Below are 21,487 nucleotides of genomic sequence, written 5' to 3' on the forward strand. Positions count from 1 at the left end.
CGGGCATGACTCGCTTGGGATAAAACAACCCTCCCGGGTGGATTTGGCACAACATCCACCCAGCCTCGGTAGGCTTTCTGAACTCCCTCTTCGAGCCCCATCCTCGTCTCTTTCTCGTTCAGGAGTTCCTAATGAACATGGTCGAGTTTTCTGCTTCTTCCTTGTCATTGCTTGTGTCATTGGCTTTCCATATACCTTTAACAAGTTCAGGCTTATTGTTGGCAATTGAAACTAAAAAATAATCATATCGGTGTCAAGAGAAAAACTGAAACTAGTAAATCCCAGGGGCCATTCCTCCTATCACCAATTGGTTTTAGGATGGAACCTATGAATTTCTATCATGGTATCAGAGCGGGTCACTGATTCTAAAATTAACTGGCCCAGCAGTATATCTGGGCTGAAACCGAAAAAATGACCGGATCAACAATATATTTGGGCTTAAAATTTGGGCTAATGGTCCAACTGACCGGGAAAAATATTGGGCCAACATCCAATCAATAAGATAAAAGTCCAACTCCTCCAAGGTTCACTTGAAGGGTTTAAAGGAGGGTGTTGGCAATTGAAAATAAAAAAATAACATATAACTATCCCAAGTCCTTTTATCAGCAATTGGTTTTATTTCTATCACTTATGGGCACGGATCGTATCATATGTTGTGTTTATCATTCTAAGGAGTCGTTTGGTTGTAAGGTTTCAGCTAGATTATAATCTTTATCTGCAATATACTCATTGTTTGGTTACTTGAGCAACATTGTTCATGGCCCGTTTTTAACTTCTGAGGCCCGCACTATTCATGTAATATTCGACTGGTTGGAATCGAGATTTTTTCGGCAGTTTATTAGCTGACATCGAACGGCATGCCTGTTTAACACCCTTTTTCCCCAATTGTCCATCCCCATTTCAAATCGAATTTGAAATCTTCGCAGCTCAAATTGAGAAACCCCTTTTTGAAAACGGGAAGAAAGTGCTACTCCTCACCACCCGGAGACGGGAGCCAATGCACAAAGGTCTGATTTAGTCTGCTCAAGGTAATTCCGTTCTCCGTCGACTACCTTCAAACAAATCTTTGACGTTTATGTTGGATCTTTCCCCAATTGCTTATCCTCGTTATTTTATGTCAGATTTAGGGAAGCAGCCCAGAGCTAAAGCCTCGTAGCAGACGAAATTGGTAATCCTTAGTAGTAGTCGGCAGTATTTTGTAGGTGACAGGGGAATCGATTTAGCTCGTAGAAGGTAATTTCATCTTTTTGCAACCCTATTGTGATTTTATGCTGACGTCTCAGATGTATTTTTTGGATTAATTGTTCGGATCTGGATGTTAAAAATTATCGCGTGATTTTGTGTGTTTCCTTATACCGCAGATCCTTTTTTACAGTGCGACATTTATTTGCGATTTCTGTACATGAGAATTTTCGTTTGTTTATGTGTGATTATCTGCAGAGTTTGTTGTAGTAAGTTGTTGATTAAATTGGTGATTTCTAGTTCGTAACCACCGTGATGATAATTTCTTTGCTTGTTCTGATGTCCTATTTGGATTCTTTTATGGTGCAGTAGCCTGATTTGTTTGCTAGTATTACCAACTGTGGTTATGGCTCGACAATTTCATTTTTCCAAAGTCTTTTACCTCATGGTGGAAGGTGTATTGCATCTCTTACATATGCACACGCTTATCCTGTTGCACTTATATCTGAAAAGACACCCACGATGCGGCCGACGTACTAGGCATAATCTAATTAGGTATTCACACAAGGATAGGATGCCCCAACAGGTGATACACATGAATAGACTCACTAAAATTAGTGACATAGACTGCTTTGTGAACCTACGTATGGATAGGAATGCATTTGGTCGTTTATGTATCCTGTTGAGAGACGTGGGTGGGCTGCGAAATGGTAGATATGTCTTACTAGAGGAACAAGTAGCTATTTTTCTAAACATCCTAGCACACCACAAGAAAATTCGTCCAGCTGGGTTTCATTTTAAGCGGTCCGGGGAAACAATATCGCATTATGTTCATCTTGTGCTGAAAGCAGTTCTCGGACTTCATACCATTCTTTTGCCCCAACCTGATCCAGTAACGAATACGTGTGTTGATAATCGGTGGAAACATTTTAAGGTAAATAACGAAGTCTCCAAATACAGGTAACATTTTTAAGTCACGAGGTTCATGTGGAATTTTTATAGTTATATGTGATTCGTCCTAGGGCTGTATTGGCGCATTGGATGGGACCTACATAAATGTCCTTGTAAGTAACGTGGATAAGCCATGCTATCGATCTCGCAAGGGGCAAATCGCAACTAACACTCTTGCTGCATGCGACCGCAACATGAGATTCATGTATTTTCTACCCGGGTGGGAGGGATCTGCCGGCGATTCTCGAGTGCTAAGGGATGCCATTACAAGAGACCGGGGATTGAGGGTGCCCAAAGGTTTAAATTCACTAGAGTCTTTGACACTAATTGATTTTTCCAGAATTCATTATTCTTTCTGTTTAAATATATAAATATCCTGACCCAGTGTGGTATTCTTAGGAAATTACTACCTATGCGATAATGGATATGCCAATTGTGAAGGATTCTTGACGCCGTTCAAAAATGTTCGTTATCATTTGAAGGAATGGGGAGTCGGTAACCAAAGACCCCAAAATGCTCGTGAATTGTTTAATTTAAGGCACAACAAGGCCCGTAATATTATCGAGCGAGCTTTTGCTGTCCTAAAAATGAGATGGGGAATTTTGCGAAGTGCTAGCTTCTATCCGATCAAGATCCAAATACGGATGATAATGGCTTGCTTTTTACTGCACAATTATATTCGTGGTGAGATGACCAACGACCCAATAGAGGAACAAATTACGGGTGACACACAACTTGGTGTTGTAGAAGATGCTGATGGTGAAATTGAATATGTTGATCAAGTTGAGACATCTGCTGCTTGGACTCAAATGAGAGAAGATTTGGCTAACTCTAAGTGGAACAATGTGTGTATTTCAGTGTGGTTCATTTATAATCTGAGTTATATAATTTGTTTTATTGTTTGATATGTTTTGAGGAAATTGAAATAAATATAACACAGTCTGATCATATAATATTTGTACTTGTTTTACAACCTTCTAATGTCGACGACAACAACCGACAGTGACATGATACCCGAGTGTGTTTGCGGTGTTGGGAAGATGAAGTTGTTGTGTGCCGGGAAAGAAGCCAAACACTGCGGTAGATGGTTTTACAAGTGTCCGACTAATGCAAACCACTCGGGGTCTTTCTTGTGGTGTGACGATTATCATAGTAGGATTGGAGACGGCAAGCTACCAGCCTATGTCTTGAACCAAACTTGGCGCCCTGCAAAAACAGTACGCAACAAGGAGGAAGATAAGAATAAAAGGAGATCTGGCAGCGGTCATGTATGTGGAGCTTGTGGCCGATGCCAAGCTGAAATTAGAATGAACTTTGTGTTGGTTGTCATAGGTTTGGTGTTGTTATTGTTGGGGATTGTGTTAGGGAAACTATTCTAGTTTGCATTTGAGCTTATTTTCAAGTTTGAACTTTAATCAACCTTCACTCCATGAACTTATTAGCCGTATTTTATGTAGCCGACTTCCCTGAACTTATTAGTAACAACTCATGCCTTTTTGAGCTAGTATTTTTGGATTAGTCTTTGTTTCAAAGCAAGCATATTTGGATTGTTTATATCTAATTATTTTTGCTAATGTTGCGTTGAACTACTGTTATTTATCTAGCCAAATATATTAGCTGCCTACATGATCTACAATAGATAAAATTTAATTTTGAATACAACACCAAATTTAAATTATCAAATTCAATTTCTAAATAAATAATTTCTCTTTTAGTCCTTTCATCAAACAGTTGATAGGCATATTTTAGTAGAAAGTTTGGATGAGTTTCTTTGATGAATTCGATCAGCCTTCATTGACACATAGATTAGGAATGCAAAAATATATACATTTTTTAATTCAAGAAATAATATTAGCAGCCTACATGATGTACAATAGATAAAACGACAGTGGTTGGAACATTGAATGTGAACTCCTCAAACTATCATTTTATGATGCAAAAGTATCATTTTATCATCCAAAAAATCTAAACTATCATTTTAAAACAAAAGTATCATTCTATCATTTGAAACTATCATTTTATCCCCTCAAACTATCATTTTATGATGCAAAAGTATCATTTTATCATCCAAAAAATCTAAAACTATCATTATTAAACAAAAGTATCATTTTATCATTTGAAACTATCATTTTATCCCCTAAAACTATCATTTTATGATGCAAAAGTATCATTTTATCATCCAAAAAATCTAAACTATCATTTTAAAACAAAAGTATCATTTTATCATTTGAAACTATCATTTTATCCCCTCAAACTATCATTTTATTATGCAAAAGTATCATTTTATTATCCAAAAAATCTAAACTATCATTTTAAAACAAAAGTATCATTTTATCATTTGAAACTATCATTTTATCTCCTCAAACTATCATTTTATGATGCAAAAGTATCATTTATCATCCAAAAAATCTAACCTATCATTTTAAAACAAAAGTATCATTTTATCATTTGAAACTATCATTTTATCCCCTCAAACTATCATTTTTTGATGCAAAAGTATCATTTTATCATCCAAAAATCTAAAACTATCATTATGAAACAAAAGTATCATTTTATCATTTGAAACTATCATTATATCCCCTCAAACTATCATTTTATGATGCAAAAGTATCATTTTATCATCCAAAAATCTAAAACTATCATTATGAAACAAAAATATCATTTTATCATTTGAATGTTGAAGTTTTATTAATTTGAATGCTATGAACAAGATTTGATTGTGATGAAGTTTTATTGTTTGGGCTTTTTTAAATAGTTGAACACTTGAATTGTTATTTTAAATATTTTGGACACAATAGGTTTTTTAAACAATATAATTCTATTATATTAGAACAATTCATTGTTTTGAATTTATATACAAGTCGACGAGTGTATCCACTTTTTGTTAGTGTACTTTTATTATTTTCAATTCATGAGTCAGTGTATTACCCACCTTCAATCTGGAGTTCTTTAATGGGGAAAGTGAGATGGCCAACATATCGTTCACATCAGTTAAATAGGGACCAAATACGAAAATTCAAGTTAATCAAACTAGATATGCATAAGTCATCACGAACGATTAGTTTTTAGAGGTCTTAACGTCGCCCATAATTACATTCCCAACTACAAAACGATTACCATACTACACCATCGGCTAAGAAGTGATGAAATTGTCCAAAAGAGCATATTTTTCATAAGACAAAAAATAGCCGATGTGCACAGCCAGCTAGGTGCGACCTTCTTTCTCCAAGACACGCTTCGCATATCCGGCCTTCGAAGCATCAGGGAGTCCTCTGAAGATCTCTAGCCGGGAGTTCTCCTTCGGTATTGGCTACCCCCTGGGATAAAATGAAGTGTAAATGGCAACAACGTAAAAAAAAATGTACGAATGCAGACGCGGCCGGGATTTGGACAGGAATATGTTCATACAAAACCCAAACCTTGTGTGTTCTGGCTACCATCGCCGGAAGGTACAAATCTTCGAGGATCGGACATAGCTTCGAAGAATGAACGAGCAAGAGTCAGACTCAAGGAAAATTAAGTAAATCTATTTTATCACATAACACACATCTACACATTTGCAGCAAAGTTCGTTAAACAAAGTAGAAAGAGCATTCATTGCAAGAAATTCAGCCAGAAAATGTAAACATTCAAACAAATATTTTACATTGACATTGTAGTAACAGACACCCATTTCAAATCACCACCACTAGGTTTAACTCGTCAATGAAATTAGCAGGGAACAAAGAGTGCATAACGGAATGGAAAACCGATTCGCAAAACATAAAATCAGATTTCAATCAAGGAGTGAGCGACAAACGGTCGAATAATCTAACTTGTGTGGGATTTAGCCCGTCAAAATAAGAGGAATTTTGCAGTAGTCGCCGCTTTACAGTGGGAGGCTGCTCCGAGAAACACCGCGCGAATGACAAAATTCACAAAGGGGTTCGCGGTTTTATTAGACTGCAATCTTGAAATTCCTCTGCAACCCTAGGGGCAAAAAAGGGATCACAAGTATACAATCTCTTTGAATACGGTCAACCAAATGAGGGAATTGGCCTTGTTTGTAATTGGACCTATATTCAACCAAACGGCCGCATTGTGAGTAGTCACGACTTCCACAGATTATATACCCAAATATACCCGGTTTATAAACATTACCGCCTTAGTAACCAAACTACTCCTAAAAGTGAAAAAAAAAACTTCATGTACTATTGAATAGTCTGGTGATCAAGAGCCGTGTGCATCCAAATGGAATAGTCTCGTGTTTAGTGGCCGAAATTTGATAGTCTTATTTGGCGGATCGTTAGAGAACACACTACCCCTAAATCATAATCCAAAACCACCCACTCCCCAAAAGGCTAAAGTTCCTATTTTTTCTCCCCTCCTTTTGTGCTCCCTTTTCTCTCAATTAACTATTTTGAAACAGAAAAAATCCACTAAATTCTAAGCTTTATTGTGAATTTTTAAGGGTAATGATACAGCAATACAGCTGAACATCTAAAAAGGTAACATCTTTGACTCCTCCACGAATTCGGCATCTCTATCTGATTTCTGCTTTTTTTCTCACAAGTATTATCTTTGGTGTTTGGTTTTAGCAAATCAACAGATAAATACATTGCTAAGATTAAAAAAAGAGAAACAAAATGCAAAGTGGGAATGGAGTGGAGGCAGAATCAGTGGCGACAGCAACAGATATGAGAGGGAAGCACTGGGTTTCTGCTGAACTTAAGAGACTTGAGCAAGAAACTCGATTCTTGGAGGTTCTATACACAAATTGGAGTTGTGTTAAATGATGTTTTCTTTTTTTGTTTTCTTGTGTTTCTGTTATTGGGATATTGAGTTTTTAGTTTTGGTTGTGGTGAAATGTGAAATCTTGATGGTTTTTGTATGGTGCATTTTTATCATTTCAAAACTGCATATACAGGAGGAACTGGAGCAGCTGGAGAAAATGGACAATGCCTCTGCTTCTTGCAAAGAGTAAGAATTTATTCATATACGATACATATTGAAACTCTGATCCATTTTTCTTTCCAGAATGCTGACTAACGTTCGAACCAGACCGGATCCCTTGCTCCCACTGTAAGAGATTTTACTGACTTAGAAGTATCATAAAATCAACCATTTATATGCCCTAAATCCTTTGAATGTATCTATTTTTTCAGAACATTAGGGCCCATGAATCCAATCTGGGACAGATGGTTTGAAGGACCACAAAATTCTTCAGGATGTAGGTGTCCCATACTATGAAAGCACCACAGGCAGAAGATGTCATTTTAGTAGATCTATAATATTCTTTATCTTTATGAGTGATTGGGAACTTGATAGTATAACATTTTCACCAAAAACATCAATATGATGCCTTTTTCATTAACATTATCTGAAGGCATCAACTTTGATCTTTGATAAAGACATAAAAAACTTGGCTCAAATCAAGAAATACATAGCAAATAACAAGCCAAGTTCCTGCCTTTAACAACGAACACCTGGGATAGGTGTATTCAGTCTAGCTTGTTGCTTTTCCAGCGACTCTTTGTGCGATCCAGCCCAAACCATCGTATAGGCCTTCACCAGTTAGTGCACTGCTAGCTTGGATGTGCCAGTCGTGATTCTTGATACTGTGAAGGGATAAAGCATCGGTTATCTCAGCAGGGGTCATGGCGTCCTTCAGATCCTGTTTGTTTGCATATACGAGCACTACTGCACTCTGTAGATCCTCGTTTGGAAGCAGCCCAAATAGCTCGTCTTTCATTATGGAGATCCTAGCTCTATCAGTGCTGTCTATCACTACTATAACCGCATGTGTCCCACAATAAGTTGTCCACGACGTCCTAAGCCTATCTTGCCCACCAAGATCCCACACCTGATAATGAGAGGGGAAGATTCAAATAATATTAGATCAAGGAAAGTCCTATTTACTAAAAAATTGAATGTCTGAGTAGCTTTTACAAGGATCAAGCAAAATATAGGCGCATATATATGTACAACAGTTTATAGCATGAAAGATTATTGAAATATTCTACTCTAGCATATGCGAAGAAGAAAAGTACAGTAATTATTAACAGGAGTCTCTCTCAGACCTAAAAGCTCAAGTTCTCCAACTCAATATGTCAAAGGTCCAAATAAAAATGAGGGTTGTAGCCTAGTTATAAGGATTCGTCTCTGTTACTATTTACACCCTAGATCATATACGATATTTGAGTATATCCAGTAGTAATAACTAAACTGGATGAAAAATCAAACAGATAAGCAAAAATGATTCCAGAATTCAAATGCAGGCATGGAAATCAAACAGTCCTAAGAAAAGAGGAAATCTGATACATACTCATTTTGATAAAACAGGCAACTGTAGGAGGAGCCAAAAACAATAAGTTTTCACCATCATCAACCATCCAGATATTAGTTCATATGGTTGATCAACTTCAGGTTTTGAGACTACTAGCTTAAATATTTACATAATACTTTATCAAATGTAGCTAACTAAAGGCAGCACACAGATACCAAACCTCAATATGTAGCCAACTGAGTAAATGCAAGTGTCATCATCCATTCAGGACAAAAGAAGACTACAGCATTCATTTGTGGAAGCATAAAATCCCAGATATCAAGTCTATAATAAATATGTCGATCAATTTGATATAATAGGTGTCCAAATAAACCACAAACGAAGAGAAACAGAGCCAAAGAACAGCCCAAAACTGTTAAGAATTGAGTTAAAAAAGCAACTAACAACTCTCATATCAAGTAATGTTTCAAGAACAACAACATTCATGGTAAACCCCATATACCGACTGAATATGTGAATACTTTATACCCAAAATTATCTTAAATCCACAATCATCATAAGGCCAGAATTAGGGGAATCGAACATGGCATTAACAGACATCAACCGCTACCAAAAATTCCAACTTGCATTCCAAACCCAATCGCTTCTGATCAACAATGAAAATTAAAATTAGAGCCTTCAAATCGAAGAAATACGCACCTCAAATCGAATATTTTTGTAGACAACCTCTTCAACGTTGCTGCCCACAGTTGGATGCGTGGTGACAACCTCTCCCAAATGGAGCTTGTAAAGCGTCGTCGTTTTGCCGGCGTTATCCAGCCCCACCACCACGATCTTGTACTCTTTCGCCGGAAACAACATGAACCACATCCTCGACATCAGCGCCCCCATCGATCCCCTCAAATTTTTCAATCCAAGAAAGAATTCAATGTATTCAGATCGGATGCGAACTACTATTTAGATTGTTGAGAATTTACTGAAATTGGAGTTAAAAATCTGCCGATTCTGCTGAGAGATAATTGTGAATCGGTTAGGACTACGCTGGGATTATGATGCCGTGAACGAAATTGGGTTTTAGTGATTTTGCTTCAGGACCCGCCCCCATCACAACTGAGAAGTTTCAACCATTGTTTTCGAAAATGATAAAGTAAAATAAAAAACAGAATAATATAGAAGATAGTCTATATATATTGTTCTCTTACTTTAATTTCCCATTAATAAGGCAAGTTTCATGCATCTATTCTTTGGTGGAATTCTATAGTTTTTGGAGACTAATGTGCGATTTTGAGCCAGGTGTGTAGAAAATCTATCGAAACAGAAGATGCATAGAGCGATCAGGCGGACAACAGATCAAGGAGGAAAATGGAGCATTTTTACACTATGCTGCGAGCTGAACTAGTAAACAAGAGCGGAAGCAGCAAGAGCAACAAAAGGAGATAGAGCATATTCTAAAGATCCTCATGTGAAGGGCAGAATCGATCTTTTGGAAGGAGATTACCCTAGGGATCTGAGCCTCAAGCCTCCCTATAAATAGGGAAGGGAAGGAAGAACGAGGCAACTCTTATCATCAACTATCTCCTGAGCTGAGTCTCAGAAGCGCACATTTACTCTCCATTCCTCCAAATTTCATTCCACACTTGGCAGAGGGGTTTAGCGTCTGGCTGTGGTGGTGTTTTTAAGTTCATCGTGTTAGTGTCCCACTGTCTGCTAAGGGCGAAGAAACAATCGTTTTAATTTTCCGGCAGATACAATTTCATTTGAAGTGTTCCTAGTTTTAGAACTCGTTTGTTGAAGCTAAATCTAAATCGTTTAATTAGTACCTGATGCTATGAAGTATTTTGCTGTTCAGTTTCATTCTGTGCGTGCTATCGTTGTTTTGGGCTAATTTTGTTGGAAGTTATTGAGTTCAAGTCATGAATGTTCTCGCTGGACTTGGTTGGTTTACTTTTCAAGGAGTTTTGTTGAATTTTGATGGGATGCTTTTCGCAATTCGTAGTGTAAGAGGATGAAATCTGGGTTGTTGCATTGCAATTCACAAATCTGCTTTGGATTGTGTTGAATTTTAGGGATCCATGTTAGATTACGTAGACCTGAAGTTTCTGTTTAAGTTTGTATGAATTTTGGTTTACTGCTGTTCATGTCCTGTTTTAAGTTGATCAAGTAAGTTAGATTTGGTAGCTATGGTTGATTTTTCTCTTTATATTCAATCTGCAGTCTGTTCTATTCTCTAAATGTTCGAGTCTCTTGTTATATTCTGTTGTTAGCAAATTTGGTGAAGAAGATGAAATAGTTAGTTGTTCAGATCCAGATTTGCAGCTTTACTCCCACTTTACTTTTTGACAGCTTTTCTAATGTTGTTAGTTAAGGGAATTGGTCCCCACTCTGCGTTACCTTTTGTTTAGCCATTTCGGGAAAGTTTAGTATAAATCTCTCAGTTTAATCCAGTTAATTTCTAGGTTGATCAGTTAGGAACTATGAGTAGTCAATCAGTTTAAGAGCAGTCTAGTTTAAGTTGATCCGTTAGATAGAAGTTAGTCTCCGAAGTCCAGTCCAGTAGATTAAACTTAACCCACTCTTGAAGCGTGGCAGCAGCCATCTCCCAAATGTCAACAACAAATGTGAAGACACTTCATCCCCGTGTGATTTGACCCTTACTTTCCTTTACTAATTAATAGTATTGTGGGTTAAAGTTTTGAAAGCCATTCTCGTTCTCGTTTGCACACCCGACGACAAGTGGATTGTCGAGAAGTTGTCTTGATCAGTTGGTCAGCGCCTTCTCGATCAATCTGCGTTTATTTGTTGTTTCGTACTTGAGTGAGAATCGAAATGAATCAAGCTTTCACTATTCATTCTAACTATTTATTAGTATATCATTTTTGCAAAACAACATCCGAATTGAAACGTCTCACTTGTAGTGGGATGGAGGAAGTACTTTTGTAAGCTTAATTGGATCGTCTGCAGGAAAGTATGATTATACTCCCTCTGCCCGCCATTAGAAGTCTAATTTCTTAGCGACGATACGAGTTTTAAGAAATGTTAAGAAAAAATGGATGAAAAGAAGTTAGTAGAATATGAGTCTCACTTGTATATATTAATTTTAAATGAAATATGAGTGAAATAAGTTAATGGAATGTGGAACCTTATTACCATTTATAGTAAAAATGAACTGGAACTTTTATTTACGGATGAACTAAAATGGAAAACGAACTCCCATTCGTGAATAGAGGGAGTAATAATTAGATGCGAGAGATAGCATCTCCCTCCTCAAGGGGTTCCTTCTCATTTATTAATGGGTTGGGTTTTAGGATCTGGGCGGTTAAGGATGTTAATCAAGCATTAATCTAATTATATATTTTGATAAGTTGGTGAAATTATCCAACATAAAATTATTAGCAGTGTTAATTATAATGTTGAATGCATGTACGAGGTTATTAGCTGAACTAAACTAAATTTCTGTCTTAATTATGAGCTAAATGTACACATATGATCAATAGAATACAAACAATTTAAATTAAGGGAATGGAATATTCATTACAAATATGGATATATACCATCATTATATAATAAAATTATTCTTATCTGAAATATTTGACACAAATTATATTTGTAGAATATCACAACTTTATTTTAATAAAATTCTAAAATATGTGTTTATTATTAATTACATTTATAATTTTAGATGTATAGATTAACATTAGTTCCTATTTTAAATAAATATTTGATAATTTACACCGGGAGTATAATATGATAGTTGGTTTAATTATATGCATCACGATAGCGTTAGTTGCCTTAATTAAATTCTTGCACATTCCTTTCCAAGATCTAGCAAGCCACACACCACTTTCCTTTCAAAATCCAGTCAAAGTCAGGATTATTTCATCTATATATAGAGCGCGCATATTCAAAATTCTCGAGTATAACTAGATACACAAAATTACGATATACTCAATTTAAGAGCATGGAGAATACCGGCTATTCGTCTGAATCTTCTGAGAGCCAATTCAAATCAAGGAAAAGAAACGAAAACCGACAAATCGAAGAAAATCCATTTATAATTGGGGAGGCGAGGAGCAACACGCGCAGCCTATGATTCGGTCGGCGTGGGCGGGGCGTTTCGTGGTTTACTGTGACTTGGAATTCACTTGTGAGGTATTTGACGGTTTGCAGGGCTGTGTCTCGAGCAAGGCGTGCGATCTGCGGCGATGCGGCTTCCGGCGTCGATCAATTGGGAGAAGGTGTGGAGAGAGTCGGCGTGGGCCAAGAGTTTCGAGCGGAAGGGGCCCCCGTTCCCCATCGAGAGGTTTGTAGATCACGCGAAGATTGAACGGAGCAAAAGAGATAATTCCCTAGGGTTTTCGGAACAAGAATGAGAATAGAAGTTTATTTATATTTCTCTGAAAATACTATAGAATTCTATTATTTATATAATTTTAAACCCTAAAAATTATGCAAGATAAAAAAATTACAATAAATAAGGATAACTAACTAAAATAAAAGATATTGGATCAAATAAAATAAAAGATATTGAAGATGATCTTCGGCGAGATTCACTAAATCGAGGACCCTATCAGCCACCGATGATGATGTGGCAGTCTTCTTTTTCCCATCGGCAGAAAAGCACGAGAGCGGGTTCGAGTCGCTCATGTTTGATCTGATCCGCTAGGATGCAACGCTCACGGCGGAGGTCATGGGCTCGGAGTTGCTGCTCTTCACTTCCGTTGATCTACCGCCGCTCTTCACCAGATTCCAAGGAAACCTCTATCTGTGGGGAGTTTTCCGTGGTGATCAGCCTTGCGTCTGAATACCTACGGAGTACTTAATTCCTTCTCTCCAACAAGTGCTATTCTTTTATGGCAACGAGGGAGTATATAAATTGAATATTTTATTTTATGGGATCTAGATATGTGAATTTTTGGATTTTCAAGTTTTTTTTTCGTATTACTTATTTATAAAATTTATGAATTGGCTAAATTACCCCTAATTTTCAGTGCAAAACCAAGGCCTCGTGTCTTCATGCCTCTTTGCATACTCTTACCTGCAAATATGATAAATTAACTATTTTACGATCGCAGTAAATTCTAAAATCAAACGCATTCATTCATGCGATAGCATACAAACATGCTAAAGAGAAATGCACAACGCCTAAGACGTAAGAAGAAGCAAATTCCACTGCGGCAACTGAGTCTATTGATTTATAGTAGCATAAAGCATTGATTATTTTAGTAAATTCAACCGCAATACCATCACTAGAATAATATATCGAAGTAATCACACTAAACGGATTAACCAAATTAGGCGAAACGATTTTTTTTTTAGTTATAGTCAAAATGCTAACTGTAGTTTCTGTTTTCCCAAACGAGAGGTGGAGTGAAAATATTATAGGATAGTTAAGAGCATCCACAGCGGTGAGCAGGACGCTGTACGTTCGTCCGTGCCAGCGGCACGACACCGCTGTCCGCCACTGCGCTCTTGCCGCTGGCGCGGCGCTGCTCGATGCATCGAGCACGTCCGTGCCAGCGAGAGCTGACGTAGCGCGTTCTGATTGGCCAACGGCATTTCCACTTGAAATTCATTTTTTTAAAATCGAAAGTAATACCAAAAGTAAAAAAAATATTTTCAGAATCGCAAAAATCTGGCCGTTTTTTTACCGTTTTTCTGGATTTTTTTTATTTGTATTATCCCCAAAATCATCTATAAATACACACATTCATCATCCATTTTTCACATGAAATCATCTCTCATTCATATTTTTTCATACAACTTATATCTACATCTTCCTCTCTCACTCAAACCCTCAAATGGATTTCACCCATCTCATTGCGAAAGCGGAGCGCGAAGAACAAGAATACTATGAACAACATCGTGCCGCATATGAAGCCTATGTCACAGCGAATACCCCCACCCCTGCTCCTCAACCAACTAGATCAACTCGCCGATACATCCATCGTGACCGAGAGGGAGCCAACGAAAGGCTCGTTGCCGACTATTTTTCTGACCAGCCGCGATTTCTGGAAGATTACTCTCGGCGCTGATTTCGCATGTTAAAACGCTTGTTTATGCGTATTGTCAACACATTGTCCGCCCGTGTTGAATACTTTCAAACAAGTACAGACGCAGCCGGTCGGCAAAGTCTCTCAGCGTTGCAGAAGTGTACGTGTGCCATCCGACAACTTGCTACCGGGCAAACGACTGACCTCTTCGACGACTATTTGCATATCGGTGAGTCCACTGGAATCCTTTGCCTTAAAAATTTTTACGAGGGCGTTCGTTCAGCTTTCGGGGATGAATTCCTTCGGGCACCCACCACCGATGATTGTCAACGGTTGCTTCGTCTTCACGAAACAGTTCATGGTTTTCCCGGTATGCTTGGCAGCATTGATTGCATGCATTGGAGGTGGAAAAATTGCCCGACTGCTTGGAGGGGGCAACACTTAAGCGGCCACAAAGGCGGCGGCCCAACACTTATCCTTGAAGCGGTCGCCGACTACCACCTATGGATTTGGCATGCATATTTCGGTGTTGCCAGATCCAACAACGACTTGAACGTGCTTTATTCTTCACCACTCTTCAATGATGTGTTGAATGGTGTAGCACCGGCGATCGACTACACCGTCAACGGAAATACATACCACATGGGTTACTATCTCGCCGATGGTATCTACCCAAGGTGGTCGACTTTCGTGAAGACGCTCAGCAACCCGCACGACCCGAGACAGGTTCTTTTTTCGCAGCGTCAAGAGTCCGCTCGTAAAGACGTCGAAAGAGCTTTTGGGGTCCTTCAAGCCAGATTAACATTATGAAGGACCCGTCTCGGCTGTGGTACATGAAAAATATCACCGACATCATGCACACGTGTATTATCTTGCACAACATGATTATAGCCGACGAAGGACAGAGGGCGGCTAGCTTTTACGACGAGGATGAAGCCGGAAGCTCAACCGCGAGGTCTCCCCCACGCCGAGGTGTGCATGCGACGGTGGGTGAGATGATCGAAATAAGGCACACAATGCGCGATACCCGAACACACGTTGAGCTACAAGAAGACCTAATCAAACACATTTGGGCGAAATTCGACCACGAGTAGTGGGTTTTTTTTTATTTTATGAATTTAATTATGTAATTTTTAATTTTTAGGATTTAAATTATGTAATTTTTAAGACTTTAATTATGAAAATTTTAATTTTTAGGATTTTAATTATGTTATTTTTAATTTTTTTGTAATTTGTAATATTATTCCAGTTATTTTTAATGCATTTTTAATATTGTGGAAATGTTTTTATTTAAATTAAATAATAGAATGGTGGTACCCTTGAGCTTGTCCTTGCGGAAGAGCACGGATGTGGGTGTTGTGCTCTTGCCTAAAAGTAGGGAGTAAAAGTGGGTCCGGGCCCACATCCGTGCTCGCTGGCAAGAGCACGGATATGGATGCTCTAATAGTTTGCCCAATTCATAAATTTTACTATGAGGGAAACAACAAGAAAAAGGAAGAATAAAAAGAGAAAAACTCAAAATTCCCTTATTCCAAAAAATTGCATGTCTTGATCCCATATTCCGATATGTCAGCGAATTTAATCTTCTTTTCTGAAATCTCTCTATCCTACAAGTGTATAAATTGAAAATTTTACTTTATTTTATTTTTATGTAATTATTCATTTAATTAAAATTATCATTGAAGTATTGAATTAGTTTCCAACTTATGCCAACTTATCTTGGGGCCAAGATCCCATGTTGTGCACAGCCGAGGCTGTGCCAAATATGCACACACATTTAATTGTTTTATAATAGACAAACTTAATATTTTAATGTTATAATTTAAAAATTAAAAAATATATGTATGGAACAACATCCCCTGCTGTGCTAACAGCCACAGCAGGGGATCCAAACCCCTTGAACATCAGGTATCCGGTAAATTCTACTTGAACTGCAGGCTAATTGTGTACCAGCTATATTCAGCGACGAAGCCACATTGGGGCCTGGGGGGCTACTGGGCTCCCCAGCTATTGAAATTATTACTATATATGGAGTATACATTCCTAAGATGTACAAGCATGTTGGTAGCCGAGTTGGTTTGATATTCCACATTTCCTTCATGAAGTCAGTTGTTTGTTCGAATCCTGAAAACAACAGGGTTTTTGTTCCTTTTTATTTTAGTAGTAGTATTTTATTTCCTCAAATCAACTCATTTCAATTACTCTTGAATCTTAATATATACCATTTGTATAGACTTTTGAAAGCTTTATCACTATTAAATATTAGACTTTATTTATAGTCTATTTTTTAATTTAGTACTTTATTTATAGTAGTTATTATTCTGGCTACTTTATTTTTTTAATACTTTAACTATAGTTATTATTCTAGTATATTTTTTTAATTTATTTTGAATGATAAATATGTAGTAATTATTTTAAAACATAAATACATTGTTAGTCCACTTCTTAAATCACAAATATTTGATTAATTTGAAACATAAATTGATCGAAAAATATGAAGAGCTCTACCGAAAGGATACTATAAGCTTTCGAATAATGATATGTGTGAAAAATGATATTATATGCTTTATTTGATGTTACGATGTATAATCGTTAATAAGAAATGTTATTAATAGTATTTAAGATGCAAATACGATCATTTTCACGACATTGTGCAATTTTAATGTCGGGATTGATTTTTACTAAAGTTGTTGTATATATCTCTAGTTCTATTACTACTATTTATTTCATTACCATCTCCATCACTCACTATTCCTTCCACTTATGTTGCAGTTGTTTACGGGGATATTGATGTCGATGTGAAAAATAACTCACAATTATAAACAGTTTTTGAGCCCCCAGACAAAAAATCTTGGCTTCGTCATTGCAGCTAATGATGCTGATTTTTTTTTCAACCCTAACCCATTTTGGATAGTGAGCTATTCGGTTCATCCCATTTGGGCTGCATTTCATCCCTTTGTGTATCAAATACTATTTATTATGATTAAACAAGTAACAAGACCATCCACAATCAGGTTCCTTTAACTGTTCTTCACTATACTATTTATATTTCCACGATATTATTTTATTATGTTTTTTATTTTAGAAATAATAGCCACACTTTCTAAGAAAATGATATTTAATGAATTAAATAGAAAGAGTATAATGTAGAAGAGATAATAAATTGCTCAAGTGAAAGAGAGAAAATAGTGTAAAGTAGTTAAATATATTACGGCGTACTAGTTTTTTAAAGAAATAACTTAACCATAGGCCAACAATAAAACAAACTCAATTGCAATGTGTTATCCATAAGCCCATAATATACCAAGAATGAATCCATGGTGAAACGCAGAAGCATAAGGCCCATGAGAAAATTAGGCCTGCTCTATTCGACCTAACCCAAAAGCTTGCTTCGGCCAGACGAATTTGCCACGTGTAATTTTTAATTAAGTTGTGAATCTTCTACATACTTAATTGCCATATTTGGAAAGGTTGATTTGTTCCTTCAGCTTATTTATAGCACTGGCAAAGAATTTTAATGTAGGTACAAGTTGGAGTTCTAAGAATCAGATAGATTCAGTCATAAGATCAAATCTAAGCTTCTCAACTTGGTATTCTATTAGGCAAATGCATAACTTCATCGTCTTCATGTCCATTTTCTTCATATCGAAGAAAATAGTGAGCAATGGACTTATGATCTGCATACATTTTTATCGGATTTAAACTATTAGTATATGAGGTGAGTTCGGTTGTCATGACTCATTATCATATGATTATCTATTTAAGACTAAGTTGTGGGATTATTTTGGTTGGAGGGAGTTGGTAATGACTCATTATTGCATGATTATCCATCTAGAATTAAATTATGAGGTTTAATCTAATGAATCAAACATGATACTCCTTATATTTAATCATGTGATATAATCTTGCAAATCTAACGCTTTTATGTGTCAATCTGACTGTAGCAAATTTAAAACCACTCCACCTTTTATTTAAGATATATGGTATCAACATCATGTAGATTTATTTATAAATATCTATAATTAACTGTCAATGTTGGTGACTTCCGTGACATCCTCCATAGGCCATATTTTACTCCTCTTCAATTTTGGCTTTTCCTCATATCTCTTTCTACTGACCAAGTCACACTTGATATTTTTTCTTTATACATGCATTGATAGTATTTTACTGTAATTTCAGTTTGACATTGCAAATATTGATCAAGTCTTGATGTCACAAGCCAAGAATTGGCAGAGGAAGGTGAATTTGACAGGTTTGTCATTTTGCTTTGGTATTTTCTTAATGAAGATAATGTCTCCCTTTTATTCAGTAAAAAACAACAAGGTTTTTGTTTCGGGTCGTAGCCCGCTCGCCCACGTGGGCCTAGAGGTCGGGGCGGGGCAGCTACTTGACATCCGTTGTCGTCTCATCAAGTGGGACACTACTAATGTTTCTTCTTATCAATGGCTAATCTTGTTTAAGGCTGTTAGTGAATAGTGATTGATGATGCTATCTTCATGGAGTATTTTATCATTTGAAGCTATTATATGGAGAATAGTTTTTGTGTTTTGGCAGATTGCAGTATGACTCTTTCAATGATTTACATGGATGCATTATATTGCCATTTAATCCTAGAATTCAACAAGATCCTATATCCAAATAACCAATTTGTAGTATGATTCTTTCAATACGTTACACTGATGCATCATAATTTATAGACTATAGTAGTATTATCTACTATGTTCATGAGTTGGGGGAAAAGAAGATGGCTCCACTGATCCATGGCTACAAGATTAATTATTAGTACTAGCATTTAGTTATTCATGTAATTCATAACCAAAATGATTATTTGAAAAAACGACCCAAATTATCATCAGTATTCATAAATCACAATGGCATGGTCCCTGACTTTTTCCATCTTTCATTGCTCAGACCAATCTCACAAAACTATCCTATATAACACAATTCACAAGACCTAAAAAGTAACTCTTTGTCTTTTTTTTTATTTGATTTTTTAGTTAGTGCTTACATAGCTGATAATTCGTGCGTGTTGGGTCGTTTTCGGGTCAACCCAATATCAGTCCAACCCAATAAGGACTAACCCAAACCCAAATCGAAATCATCGGGTTCTAGTTGATATGACACGATAACAACCCAAACCTGATATAACATGATTAAAACTTGATATTACGTGACAAAATCCGATATTACACAATTAAAATTTTTTATCAGAATTTAAATCTAAATAATAAAATTAAAGTATAATATTATTTAAAATAATAAAAATAAAAATATTATTTATCCGAACCAACCAGGAATTATTGGAATATTATTGGATCGATCAGATAAGAACTCAAAATCATTAACTTTGTGTGAATTTGTGTCAAATTTTTGTATCATACTATCTGTTGAAAGATATGAGTATTATTCATTCAACTTGTTCTGAGAATTACAATAGGTACGCCTCCTTTAAATAGGCCAATGGTTACATAAAATTGGCAAGATTTGCCATAATACTCATTCCCTAATTAATTTTTTTTCCTTGCTTACCTATTTTCCTTACTTATATATTTTCCTTTCTAACACTCCCCCTCAAGTTAAGTAATGGGATTACCGATACTTAACTTGCCCAATACCTCATGGAAGCTTCTTGCATCGACAGCTTTCGTGAGTATATCCGCCAACTGATCTTCAGATCTCACAAAAGGAAGTTCTACCGTCTTGGCCTCTATATTGTCCTTGATGAAATGTCGATCCACCTCGACATGTTTTGTCCGATCATGCTGAACTGGATTTTCAGATATACTGATTGCCGCCTTATTATCACAGAACAACTTACATGACTTCTGTGAGTTTAAGTTCAACTCGGTCATCAATTTCCTCAGCCACAGAATCTCAGTCAACCCACTCTTAATCCCTTGAAATTCAGCTTCTGCACTTGACAAGGCTACCACTTTCTGTTTTTTGCTTCTCCACGTGACAAGATTTCCTCCCACAAAGGTAAAATATCCAGCAGTTGATTTTCTGTCATTTGGGTTCCTTGCCCAATCAGCATCCGTGAATCCATGAATCTCTAAATGTCCATGATTCTCGAATAGAATCCCATGGTTCGCTGTCCCTTTCAAATATCGAACAATCCTCAGTGTTGCTTCCCAGTGAGCTACTTGAGGTGCATGCATAAACTGACTAACTACTCCAACTGCATAAGCTATGTCGGGTCTAGTGTGGGATAGGTATATCAATTTCCCAACTAAACGTTGATATCTCGTGCGGTGAGTGGCTTCAGCTCCTTCAACTATCCGCAGACCATGATTCTGAACCATAGGAGTATCTGCTGGCTTACAGTCCAGTAGTCCTGTCTCGGTTAACAAGTCAAGTACATATTTCCTCTGACTGATGAAGATCCCCTTCTTTGACCTTAGCACTTCTATACCCAGAAAGTACTTTAGTAATCCCAAGTCCTTCATTTCAAACTCTGCAAACAAATTCTTCCTTAGCTTGCTTATTTCCTCTTCATCATCTCCCGTGAGAATCATGTCATCTACATAGATGATGAGGCATGTAATCTTTCCTTCTCTTTTCTTCAAGAATAATGTATGATCAGAGTTGCTTTGTTCATACCCATACTTCTTCATTGCCTCAGAGAATCTCCCAAACCAAGCTCTAGGTGACTGCTTTAGCCCATATAGTGTTCGTTTTAGTTTGCAAATCTTTCCTCCTTCGAAATCTCCAACAAATCCAGGTGGTGGCTCCATGTAAATGAGCTTCTTCAGTTCCCCATGTAAGAATGCGTTTGTCACGTCGAACTGATGTAGTGGCTATTCCCTGACTGCCGCTATTGAGAAGAGCACTCGAATAGTACTCATTTTTGCTTCCAGTGAGAATGTTTCAGCATAATCAACTCCATAAGTCTGAGTGTATCCTTTGGCCACAAGTCTCGCCTTATACCTTTCAATCGACCCATCTGGCCTCCGTTTGATAGTGAAGACCCATCTGCATCCCACAGTTCGAACTCCATCAGGTTTAAGACATACTTCCCATGTATTGTTCTTCATCAGAGCCAGCATTTCTACTAGCATTGCTTCTCGCCAGTGAGCAATTTTCATAGCCTCCTCGGCCG

The 21,487-nt window shown here is 37.0% G+C and overlaps 2 protein-coding genes across 5 annotated transcripts; one reads left to right on the forward strand and one right to left on the reverse strand.

Moving 5' to 3' along the window:
• Positions 1-6,356: 6,356 nt before the first annotated feature.
• Positions 6,357-10,177, forward strand: LOC121774075 (guanine nucleotide-binding protein subunit gamma 2-like). Of its 4 annotated transcripts, XM_042170993.1 has the most exons (6): positions 6,357-6,620; positions 6,711-6,875; positions 7,040-7,092; positions 7,150-7,194; positions 7,278-7,342; positions 9,692-10,177. In XM_042170993.1, exons 2-6 carry the CDS (start codon positions 6,759-6,761, stop codon positions 9,697-9,699), a joined length of 288 nt encoding a protein of 95 aa, XP_042026927.1. In that variant the 5' UTR covers positions 6,357-6,620; positions 6,711-6,758; the 3' UTR covers positions 9,700-10,177. The 4 variants fall into 4 exon arrangements, with proteins under 4 accessions (XP_042026927.1, XP_042026926.1, XP_042026924.1 ...); XM_042170992.1 differs by lacking the exon at positions 9,692-10,177 and having other exon boundaries at positions 6,359-6,620; positions 6,722-6,875; positions 7,278-7,486; XM_042170990.1 differs by lacking the exon at positions 9,692-10,177 and having other exon boundaries at positions 6,362-6,620; positions 7,278-7,486.
• On the reverse strand, positions 7,433-9,525 carry LOC121774073 (ADP-ribosylation factor-like protein 5). The gene is made up of 2 exons (XM_042170989.1): positions 9,098-9,525; positions 7,433-7,975 (listed from the first exon to the last, which is right to left on the reverse strand). Exons 1-2 carry the CDS (start codon positions 9,287-9,289, stop codon positions 7,619-7,621), a joined length of 549 nt encoding a protein of 182 aa, XP_042026923.1. The 5' UTR covers positions 9,290-9,525; the 3' UTR covers positions 7,433-7,618.
• Positions 10,178-21,487: the final 11,310 nt, after the last annotated feature.

Source organism: Salvia splendens, chromosome 17, assembly GCF_004379255.2.
Source record: "Salvia splendens isolate huo1 chromosome 17, SspV2, whole genome shotgun sequence".
Classification (NCBI taxonomy): Eukaryota; Viridiplantae; Streptophyta; class Magnoliopsida; order Lamiales; family Lamiaceae; genus Salvia; species Salvia splendens.

Bases quoted from the DNA above. Each gene is read 5' to 3' on its own strand.
- LOC121774075 (XM_042170992.1), top strand. From the start codon at position 6,759: ATGCAAAGTGGGAATGGAGTGGAGGCAGAATCAGTGGCGACAGCAACA. The intron at 6,876-7,039 runs GTTCTATACACA...CTGCATATACAG, and splicing joins AAGAAACTCGATTCTTGGAG to GAGGAACTGGAGCAGCTGGA. The intron at 7,195-7,277 runs GTAAGAGATTTT...CTATTTTTTCAG, and splicing joins CCGGATCCCTTGCTCCCACT to AACATTAGGGCCCATGAATC.
- LOC121774073 (XM_042170989.1), bottom strand. From the start codon at position 9,289: ATGGGGGCGCTGATGTCGAGGATGTGGTTCATGTTGTTTCCGGCGAAA. The intron at 7,976-9,097 runs GTGCGTATTTCT...TCTCATTATCAG, and splicing joins ACAAAAATATTCGATTTGAG to GTGTGGGATCTTGGTGGGCA.